Genomic DNA, 12,327 nt, shown 5'->3' with positions numbered 1-12,327 from the left:
ATTACTTAGTCCTCTAAACTCTAAACTCCTCTTAGTCCTCTAAACATTACCTAAAACTTTTTTCTTAAACAGTTTTTGATATGACCAACCCTTATGGTAAGGGATAACCAAAATGTTGCTGAAATTGTAAAAAGGTGGGACTTGTCGTATGATAAACATGTGAAACTTTTTTCACATGTAACCATTGTCGTATTGAGTAAATTTGAAGTTCTTCTTAACTTAAAGGTGGAAATCTTTTTTATCCCCTACTTAGCAATGGTGAAATCTACCTCCACCTTCCGGTGTGCCGAAAGGGATTTTGTTCTTTAGCTTCTTCACTACAGGCTATTAGATATCAGAATAGATACTAGATATTAGGGGCTAGGGTCCTACACTGCGTAATGGGTATTTCAGGTTTATCAGGTCTCTAAAGTTGATTGCTTATTTGCCTTTGCCTTGCATTGTGAGCTGGTTAGACATGGTGATTGCACTAAGTAAGATCGACCTTTCCTGAAAAACATATTGTGCCCCTGACCAGTTCTCCACCTGACAACTAGTTTTTGGTAAGGACTAATACTCTCAACAAAACCATACTGTGGCTGCAGTGGCTGAGAGCTGATTTGGGCATTTCTTGGCCTGGCATGCTGAGTACATGCTGGACCCTGATTTTCAGTTGGAATTTATCTACAGAATCAGATTGACTGAACAGCATGGAAACTGCTGAGTAGCAATTCATAACCTATGACTATGGTGAGAGCTATGAAGATATCATCAGCTGTCATCGTGGTACATATACACCTTGGATGTATTTTGCTCTCAACAGTTATTGTGAAATTATGATGTAATCAGGGCTTAAAAAGTGGCTTGTAGACCATAAATCTCCATATGATGTTTCTCATCCTTTATGTTGTCTCAAATTCTGTGTGTTCTTTCATTGTGTTGATCCAGAAGGATATGGTATAGTTGTAGTCCTCGTAATCCTTTAATTATATGTTTCAGCTGTTTATTTTTAAACAGCATCTAAATGTCTGGTATTGCAGGTAGTTGTTAGGTCTTAATCCCATTGTGAAGATGTTCTAAGTATCTACTAAGGCTTGAACTGATAATAGCAGTATGATCACTTATTGTTCTAAAAGCACACCAAAATGATTTAGTGTCAGTTCTGAATGCACATATGTTGATGTTTGGTTATTTAGTGCATCTATTTAATGCTCATTGGTTTCTCAGCTTTCACCTGTCACCAGTCAGCCTCAAGTGCCAAGTATGCAGATAGGTTGTCCAACCCTTTTTCATAGACAGCCCTGACCTTTATAAAACACTAGTGGTAAAATAGTGTCAACCATGTTTCTGTGACTCATAGTAACAAGATTCATGTTTGTACATGTGGTCAGTTGGGTTGCTTGTAATCCACCCGAGAATTGATCGCGTTAAAGACCACCCTAATTGCAAGTGCCCTAAACTTAGTACTTGGAACTTAATACCAACTAACATGATAAGTGTATGTAGAATGTGACTTGCAGCTTGAATACTGGTAATCGTATATCTTAAGTATGGTGAATGTCTTGCAGTCAGTGTTTTTCTGGTACCTGTCTGGATTTAGATGTTAAACCTGATCCTGGATGCTTGTCAATGATGTGCTGTACATGTTGCTCCAGAACATGTTTGATCATAGTGTCTGTATTTCCTTCATACAAAAAGTCATTTTTCAATCTACAATACGATTAGGGATTATCTTTTAAAATGTTCCATTCCTACATTTATATTAGAACCTGTTGAAATTAAACACCTTAGTAGATTCTTTTGCATATCATTGTACTAATAATTTTAATTAGGTTTAGATCTTTTTGTACTTCATCATCAAAAATTCATTGCTGTTACGTTTTAGTTATAATTTGTTATTTTTTGTTTACTTTAAAGTCTGTTTAAAAGTTTGAGAGGTAAAATTTTCTATGATTATTTCTTGTATTAATTTTCTTTTTTTTTCAGAGGGATGGTGTTTTGGATGATTATGATATACATAATCCTGAACATCGACAGATCTATAAGTTTGTTAGAACATTATTTAATGCAGCACAGTTAACTGCTGAATGTGCTATAATTACTTTAGTATATTTAGAAAGGTATGTTGGATCTTAAGTTTTTCTTGTATAAAAATTGTATGTCAGCTGTTAGATCCACTCAGATGCAATGCTTCATCTATCAATTATTAAAGTTAATTAGTTGGTTTTATTTGAGAAATGTAAATGTAGTAGCACTAATTTTATATGATGAAAATTCCTCATTAAAACTAATATATTGTGATGAAATGATCATGTAGATTTTTCATTTCAAGTAAGTGGGCTTGTGATTATTGCATCATGGGTTATCAGGATTTTTGTATTAATGGATTGAGTACTAACTCCTTAATAGTCTACGATACCAAATTCTCCTATTTTTTGTGTACTCTTTTGTGGATAGTTATTTGGAATAAAGTATTTAAGCTTGTTAATATATTACTGAACATTTAATAATTGCAGGATGCACTTTGGTAATCAACTAATTTTGTTTTTAAACTTTACTTTTAAGAGAATATAGATTATTCAGAATTTATTTTTATGATGGATATTACATCCTGATGAAAACTATTCTAAATTTTATAAATTAAGAAATATTTTAGTCTTACCTCTTATTTCTTTTTGACATTGTAGATGTATATTTGCTATTGGATTCTGGAGACCATTTTGCTGTAAGACACCTGTTTTTTAGAATATATACATAATTGGAATGTTTCCTTTTATTATATTTTTTATTTTTTTATGGATTTATTCTATAAAAAAGATAATAAAGTATCTACTTGTGTATTGGGGCTTGATGGGATAGTGACCTTTGTGCCTGTAGAACTGTAAAGTTTGCCGTTGAAAATTGGACAAAAAAGCCAAACTGACGTGTCTAAAGTGTAAAATCCAGACCTTTTTCTCATGAAATTTAATCTTATCTAATTATAACAGGCTTGAAATGACTATAAATTGGTTAATTCACTCTCAAGTTTATGGCTTATAAAATAGTTTTATTGCGCTTTTTTTAATTTTTATTTTTTTTAAATGGGATATTTTCTGTTATTACTCCTGAAAATTTTAGGTACCTATCTCCATTATAATGACAGGTTTGAACTATTTGAGTTGAAAGCACTCTTGAATAATAGAAATGGAAGCTCTCTTGAATGGAAACTGAAATTACAGCACGAGTGACTTACTATAATAATCGTAGTGCAAGTGAATTCATACTACAAGTATTTGTAAGTGATTAAACCTATCATTTATCAGTAAAATACTATCAGGAAGAGAGAGACTAGTAACTAGTATGAGGATGAAGGAAATATAAACTGTAATTTTTTTTAATAATTTTATTGATCAATATCATATATTATTCATATCTTTATCATTTCTCTATATTGTCTCCTGCACAGTCTACATACGTTTCCCAACAATTTGGAAGCTTGAATATTCTTTGCTCATAAAAAGTTTGAGGACGAGTTGTCAACCAATTGCGCACACGCTCTTCGACGTCTTCATTGTTTTCGAATTGTTCCCTTCTAAGCAATTCTTTCAAGGGTGCAAACAAAAATAGTCACAGGGGAAAAATTTGTACTGTAGGGATGGTAGTCAAGGGTTTCCCAATGCATATTTTCCAATTTCTACCTTATCAAAATCACGGTGTGCAGCCTGGTGTCATGGAGAAGAATAACATCTCTGATGAGCATACCCCGTCTTTTGTTTCAGTAGGCAGCTGTTGTTGACTATAGCAATTGGCAGTATTAAGCCGCATTCACCGTTCGTTGATTGTGGAGAAAATCAGTGAGTAAAACTCTCCTTGTCAAAAACATCATTGCAAGAACTTTTCTGGCTGACAGACAGTTTTGGCCTTCACTGGGCAGCCCTCATCCTTGACCTGACCTGTTTTTGATTTTCAGTCAACAATCTCAGAAAGCATCGAGCACTCCTATAGCTGTACCCACTTCTGACGTGATTTCTTCAACAGTGAACCAGTGATTACCTTTGATAAGCTCTCGAATGGCATTGATTTTGTCAGTTGTGAGACTTGACCTTGGGTGTCGTTCATGACTTTTGTTTTCTACACTTACTCACCTGACCTTAAAATGTCTGGCCGACATATACACTCGGTTCTGGGACAGTGTAGCATCCCCAAACTGTACCTTTAAACGAGTTAGAATTTCCACGGGTTTAACACTTTCAATAGTTAAAACTTTTATGATTATACATTGTGCAACAGATGACAGAACCTCTTGTTCACTTATGGCTGTACTGACAGAAAGAGTGTAGGAGCTAACCAAGCTGGTTCTTTTTCTCTAACATACCAAACATTAACCTTCCACTATGCCCTTGTAACGATTCACCCTTGTAAATTAAATTTGATTCCCCCTCGTAATGGGTATATAAGATGAGTTAGGAGGATTAGAAGTTACTTTCACTGTTTTCTTTAAAATATAAACCCTTAACTTTAACTGATAGAAAGAATAACAGTTCACAACATTCAATTTTTGCAAAGCGTGAACACACTTGGATAGAATAGATTCATTCATTTTTCACATGGACACACTTGGACAGAAGTCAATCCTCACACAATAGAACATAATTTCCCACACTGTTTTAACATCAATGTGTGGTGTGATCTAGTTTATGATCAGCTAATTGGACCATTCATTCTCCCAGAACATCTAAATTCTGACATTTACTTTGAATTCGTTAAGGGTCAATTGCTGCTGGTATTAGAAGTTGGTATCACTAGCATCAGGATACTGCATGTACTGTAAGCATGCATGGTGCGCCTCTTCATTTCTCATGTGCCATATTATCATACTTAAATGAGCAATTTTCCTGAGTGATAGATTGGCCACAGTGGGCCACATTTCTGGCCATCAAGATTAACTGGTTTAACACTGTTATATTTTGCTTGTGGGATTGGATGTAAAGTATTGCGTACAGGAAAAAGGTTCATAAACGTGAACGAGTTGGTTGCTCGTATTACAAATGCCGCTGCAAAAATTAAGGAAAGTTGTGCAAAATTGTGGAGAGCAACGCAAGCAATCCAAAAGCACGCAGCCAAATGTGTTGAAGTAGGATAGATTTTTGAAAATTTATTAAATATATCATTTTATTTTTATTTTTTCAATATAAGTTTTCATTTCAATTCAAATTTCTTGAACTTATATTTGTTATTTATTGGACTATTTTACATCAGTTTTCTCAGAATTTTTTTTTTGCAAGTTTTGATGATAAATTTTATGCTTTTATTAGTTATTTAACAAAGTTTTTGTATTACAAATGTAAAAAAAAAAACATGTTTTAGACAATAAATTTTTCAGTTATACATCTTTTGAAAACTGCTGGAGATGTGGTTTTTGAACCTTCAATTTGACAGGTCAAAAATCATAAGAAACCATCAAGTTTACCCCTTAATTTGGGTTCCTAGAATTTCAGTACGGTTTTATTTCGCTCTGCCCAGGAATCAGGGTGAAATTTTTCACTAGTAAAATGAGCTCAGAAAGCGCTGGTAACAATGCACCTTGTATATTTGTACACATCTATTTTATTTTTCTATATAATCACCACCATTTTATGAGCATTTTGGATATCTAAGAATAAGCTTTTTAATACTATAAAAATTTGTCATCTGAGATTTCAACCAGTTCAACACTGCCATTTTTAACTTGTCAATGTCTTTAGACCATTCAGAATCAAGCAACCTTTTTTTAGGTGAAGGAAAACATGGTAGTTATCAGATCCAAAGTGCGATATATAAGTGGATAAGATTTTTCATGACATTACAAATGCTTATCATGAATAAGAGCAATTAGTTTTGAAAATTTTTACTGTGTACCTCTACTTAGATTGTTGTTCCTAGCTCGATGAAATCTAGTAGTAGGATGGCTTTTTTATCCCAGAAAATGGTCATGTTGACCTTCCATGCCAGCTGGTTTAGTATAAATTTTTTTCCCTTCAGTGAACAAATTAAGCGATTGTGAAGTTGACTGATGCCATTGTACGGGTTGTTGTTTGGATTCTACATTAACATATGAAATTCCTATTTCATTACCTATTATGATATGGTAGAAAATTTACCCCCTCCTTTCTTGTAGCGGTCCAAAAATGCGTGTGCTGATGCTGTCACTTGATTTTTATGCATAAGTCAACATTTTGAAATCCTGCGCAGAGTTTACAACTTAATTTTGCACTAACAATTCTGTACATTGTACCCTGTGAAATTCTTAGAATTCCTTTGCAAGAAAAAAAGGATTAGGTTTCTGAAATTTTTATTTAATTGTTTAATAAGGATCTTTCAGAACACCAAGAGATTTCCTCACCTCTCATCATGAACATTTGCTTGGCCTTCATTAAACTTATTAGTGTAGGCTTATAAATTTCACACAATTCATAATGAATTATTACAATCTTTTGCATTAAGATGCTGAACATATTGTGGATTTTGCATCTAGCAAAATTGTTTACCGTCATAACCATCATTAATCAATGCTAACGGCAAGAAAACAACAAACTGTTGACAAGATGGCTAGCTAATGAAGCAGTTTAAAGCTACTTGCATAAACACAATATCATTCATAGTTTCCAACCACATTGTATTAGCTACCAGCCCTTTATTTTTTAAACACAGCTCAATTTTTTTGAAAGAGTTTTTGCACTTGTTACTTTCTGCAAATTTAAATTAAAAGTTATGCTTTTTTTTTATAAATGGATAATGCTACAGGGAATTCTGTTACCTTAGTTAGTTTTACTATTTTAGCAAGAGATAATCATTTTCTTTGCTTAATCCAGAAATCATTTTCTCCACTGAAAAAATCTGTTTGAAAAATTAAACAAAGCTGAAAAAAACATCCACTTGTTTAAAATTAGAATCTGTAATTATCAATATCCTGTCAGGGTAATTTTTTTTAACCAAAATGTTTTAGGTAATAAAATATTTTTTTAAACATTTTTTAAATTAATTTTTTTTATTTTTCAAATAGGTTATTGACATATGCAGAAGTTGACATTACTCCTGCAACATGGAAACGTATTGTCCTTGGTGCCATATTATTAGCATCCAAAGTTTGGGATGACCAGGCTGTTTGGAATGTTGACTACTGCCAAATCCTTAAAGATATTACTGTTGAAGATATGTAAGTCTGTATATTTAACATTTATAATTAACATTTTTGAATTTTTTATTTCTGTTTTTTTATAAATTGATCTGTAACTTTCATGATATTTAGCTCGAAATGTTATATTAATTAATTCTTTCATTCCGTTCCCAAATGAGAGAGTTATGTTATAATACATTTGTAGTTGTCAGTCTGAAGGGTAATTTTGCACTCGAATGATGCTACCATTAGCACTTATATAATCTGGCTTATATTGATGTTTAGCGCTATAAATTAAGGAGTAGAAAGTAGAGATGTATAAAATATACAACCAAATGAACTACAAATTTGAAAAAAGTATCCAAATGTGATGGCATGTACCTTTTTTCTTACAGCACTGTAAGTTGCAGTACAGTAACTCTCTCACTATCCACACAATATTATGATATGATGGCTTAAATGAGGTATTATTTCAAGTTGTGGTGATTTTCTTGTTGAACAACTTAAAAGAATATTAAATAATAAAGCTGTGTGTTAAATTTTGTTTAAAATTGGGGGAAACTTTAAGTAAATTGAGAATTATATTACGTGGTTATGGGAAGGAATGAATGAGTTGTACATAGTATTATGAATATTTTGATTATTAAAATTCAGTTAGAGTAACAGTAGAAGATGATGAAAAGTCTGATTGTTCATCAGCCTCTTACAACGGTCGCACTGAAAATGTTCATGTTGTTATCAGAGAAACTTATCAGTTAACAGTGAAATACATGAATTATTAAAAAAGTGAAACTCCACCTTACCAGCAAATTAAATGTGTTTCCCCAGATCTTTCAATCCTTAGACCATCGTGAGGAGAATAAAATAATATTATAAAGTAAAGTTAAAAAATTAGAATGATTAAGCACTCATTACTGTTTGCTATATATCAGTGTACTGAATTGAAATGTAAAGTATAATCTGGTGGAATAAACAATTCAATTCAATATACTGATAAATAGCAAACAGTCATGACTGCTTAATCATTTTAATTTTTTAACTTTATTTTATTCTGACGATGCTCTAAGGACTAGGGAAACACATTTAATTTATCACTTTATTTTTACTGACAAAATTGAACATACATTGTGTTACAGAGAGATGTGTTTGACATGGGTGCTAACCAAAAAATATGCTATGTAATTAGTCAAGAGCTTTAAGCGTTGTTAAATCAGTGACAATTATTTTCTGAAAAATTTCATACCAGATGATGTGCCCGGTTGTGGCACAGTTACCATAGCACAGTCATTGCATCAAATAGGAAAAAAAGTATTGCCAAAAATGAACAAAATTCAATGTAACATCTGAGTCACGTTGATTTTTGTTTTAACTAAAACATTTATCCCATAGAGTCAGATTTGAAGAGAATTTTCACAGTAATGCAATATTTATTAGAGACTATGGACATTGAGAAAAACTGGGTTTGAGCAAGCAGTGGGTGGACGTTAATTATTAGTAAGTTTTGGTAAAAGACACAATATCTCTTTTTTCAGCCTCCCTGCTCTGCTGTGTACTCATTAACAGAACAGAACTTCAAGAACAGTTCCAACTGTGAAAAAGCACTGGTAGCAGTTCATTCTTTAATGAACTGCTGAGGAATACTTAGAATTTAAAGCTCATTTTTTTAATGACCTTTGCTCTACCGATTCACTTATATTATATATATTTACTGACTTGAAAATATTTCTTATATAGTATTTTTAAAGTTTTCAGTGATTTGTGTCATAGAAAAATAAAAATTTGACGTAAATTTTGGATTTAAATGAATTATTAAGGTCGCAAGATAAACATTTAAAAGATACTTATGTCTAAACATACGAAGACAACTTTGAAACATTCATTTCTGGAATTACTATAGTATCATATATTTTTGAAGTATATATTGGTTGTATTTATATACATTTTAAACCTTTGTATCTTATGTCTCTGATCATCCAGAGGTTTTGATTTGAGGCCTTGTTCAGGCATGATACTTTTCACAAATTTTAAATTTCATTATCGCATTTGCTATCATAGGTTATTATCAGGAAGGGCAACTAACCATAAAATTACCCTCAGTTCCATTGGTTTAACTCCAGAAATTAGGAAAAAGTAAATACTTTTAAAAAAATAATAATATAACGTTACAAATAAATATCACTTTGCTGTGATTGCAATATTGACCCTTGAAAGAATTCATATAAACTGCGTTCTGATCTGAAATATAATTTCATGTACCTCTGTGTTTCATCAAATGAAGTAGTGGGTTGTATATGATAAAACTTGGTTTTTTTTACTTGTACCTATTAGTATTCTGCACATCAATCTGTACGTTAAGTTCAACTAGACATATTATAAGATTACAACGATTATTAAAAAGCGATGATATACACATATACCATTAATGAGTTGATAAATAAAAGAAAAATGTTACATAATAAATCTAAAAATATTACAAAAGTAATACTTCGGTTTTTAAAATTATTTCTCTATGGTTCATATTTATTATTTATTTAATTCAATACTCTTTGAATACATACCAGTACTTCCATTTTCTGTTAAGCAATGGACATAAATCTGAACAGTTGCAGAAGGGTGGGCTTTAAATCCATCCTGATTAAAGTAGTGTAATCAGAATAAAATTTTTCTCTATTGGATTTATTACAGTAATTACATAAAAATAGAAGTTTTAATTTGTAAATTCTTATATCTAGAGTGTATTATATGTTGTTATATATTTTAATATCTACTACCATAAACCACCTAATACAGACAGTTGAGATAAGGCATTTTTTAATTTTATCATGATAGTAATTTGATGGGATCCCACATCCTCAGTCATGATTGAATTTGTTTTATTAAATTGTACATTAAAAAAAATAAAAATGTTAAAAAATACTAAGAATATTAAAAATTAATATGTTTCGTCATTAAAATGAAACTGTGCACATGGTGTTATGTTCATTACAGCTCTGTGCTGTTTTTTAATGTGCAATTTAATAAAATGAATTCAGTCACGACTAAGGATGGAATCCTGCAAAAGTTTTCATGATAAAATTAAGGTAAGAAATCTCTTATCTCAATTGTCTGTACTAGATGGTTTATGTTAGTAGAATTTAAAGTATATTATTTAACAGTAGAGAGGAATAATATGAATCTAAAAAGATTAATAAAATATATGTTGTTTATAAAAAGATTTAAAAAAGAGTTTCTAATTTTCCTCTGTGATCCAGTATATATTGGCTCATGCGGTTATCATTTCTTCTGTTTTATTATTGTTGTTGCATTCTTCTTGAGACATTGCAAAAAATAGATTTTGATTGTAATCACTTTTATTTCTCATTATCATATATTGATTGTTTTATTTCATTTTTGTAGGAACGAGCTCGAGCGGCAATTTTTAGAAATGCTTCAATTTAATATCAACGTTCCATCTAGCGTATATGCAAAATATTACTTTGATTTAAGAACCTTAGCCGAAGAAAATGAATTGGCATTCCCTGGAGAACCATTGAGTAAAGAACGAGCACAGAAACTAGAAGCAATGTCACGTGTTTGGGAGGATAAAGTTACTGCAGAAGCGCTTAAAAATGGTATCAAAAAGTGGTCCAGTTTAGACAATGTTAATAACAGTAATTGTCCACCTAGGCGTAGTGTAGCTATTCTTTCATGAACTGTAATGTTTTCCTTAATTTGTATTATTATTATTATCATTAATAATAATATTATAATCATCAGCCCCTGTCATTATCATGATGTTACTGACTGTGAAATGAAAATGTGAGATGAATCCATAAAACATTTTATATTGCATTTTTTTTTTTATTATTAAAAAAATGTTTAATACTCATAATCGATGAACTAATTTAATAAATTAAATTAGATAATTTTCAGCCATAAAAAGAAAATTGTGAATAATTTATATAATATAATAATATAGTAGTAGTGTTATATATTTCTTAATATTAATAATAATAATTATATAATGAACAATGAAATGAGGATGTGGTTGTAAGTTTTTGTATAATCTACATCTAAAAAGAAAAAAGATGTGGTATATTCTTTGATTAATGTATATGTATTGTTTCTTCTTATGTTCTGATAGTAATTTTTCAGTCATGGGTATGTACTCTGATTTATATACTAAAATGAATATATTAGATATTTTGATAAATGTGTACTGTTTGAATAGAATGTGAAAATTCCATTGTGTTCATCAGGTATTATTCTTCTTTTTATTTCTTATGCGGTATAATTCATATATTTTAATTATTATGACTCTTATTAATTAAATAATTTACAAAATATATAAGCAGATAATTTCATCCTTTATGTTTTGAAGTGAGTGCATATAATATTAACATTTTGGGTGCAAACAACTTCATGTGTTTTTTGTTTTTTATTAACAACTTTTTTTGTTGTAAATGCTTATCGCCATGTTTGGTAATTCTTGATAGTACATACTAAAAAAATACTTGCATGTAATATCTCCTAGTCATTTCTTTCTTTAAATGATATATTAATCTGAATATTCATTGCAATAATTCTTTACCTCAAACGAAAAATAATTAAATAAGAATCGCAGTCTGTGTCTGTATCATTTTATCATTACATCACTAGAATTTATAAATAAACTACTTTGCATAATATTTTAATTTTGTAATATAAGTAAAAATTAAACTAGATTTTGATTAATATTTAACTAAACAGTATATAAATTATTTTGTGTAGAGAATTTGCAGCTGCAAAAAGTTATGAAACATAAATAGTTGTATATAAACAAATATTTACAATCAATTTTTTTGAGATACTTTTATTTATTTCTTAAATCTACAAATGTAAGCTTAAATCCAACTAAAAACAACACATTAAAAAAAGAATAGTATAGAACTGCGGTTAGGTAAAAATCGAATTTTATACTAAGAATGTACGTTTTAGATGCTCCACAGTATAACTTTTTTGAGGATTTTAATTAAAAATGATTATGCTGCCCACACCCAATGTATAAATTCATGAGAAATATAAATTTACAATTGACCCCTCAGCCATAAAAGCCAACTTGATCCTAGAAAGGTTGTGAATTGAGCCTTAGCATCAAATGACGCATTATTGCAAACTGGCAAGAAGATTGTGAATTAGATTTAAGTGAATTTTCTTAGTTAAAAATTAAATTATAGTATTTTAATTGAACAATC

The 12,327-nt window shown here is 30.5% G+C and overlaps 1 protein-coding gene across 1 annotated transcript in view; it reads left to right on the top strand.

Annotated features, from left to right (window-relative positions):
- The window catches only part of CycY (cyclin Y), a 39,783-nt gene extending 28,107 nt beyond the window's left edge, over positions 1–11,676 (top strand). Inside the window, exons 4-6 of the mRNA XM_075358318.1 lie at positions 1,966–2,099; positions 7,001–7,153; positions 10,511–11,676. Of these exons, the coding sequence (XP_075214433.1) occupies positions 1,966–2,099; positions 7,001–7,153; positions 10,511–10,805 (582 nt within the window). The 3' untranslated portion in view covers positions 10,806–11,676. The remainder of the gene's footprint in view (positions 1–1,965; positions 2,100–7,000; positions 7,154–10,510) is intronic.
- Positions 11,677–12,327: the final 651 nt, after the last annotated feature.

Source organism: Lycorma delicatula, chromosome 2, assembly GCF_047948215.1.
Source record: "Lycorma delicatula isolate Av1 chromosome 2, ASM4794821v1, whole genome shotgun sequence".
In the NCBI taxonomy this organism is placed as follows: Eukaryota; Metazoa; Arthropoda; class Insecta; order Hemiptera; family Fulgoridae; genus Lycorma; species Lycorma delicatula.
Note: the sequence above shows the minus strand (reverse complement) of the source record. Positions and strands in the feature narration are given on the sequence as shown.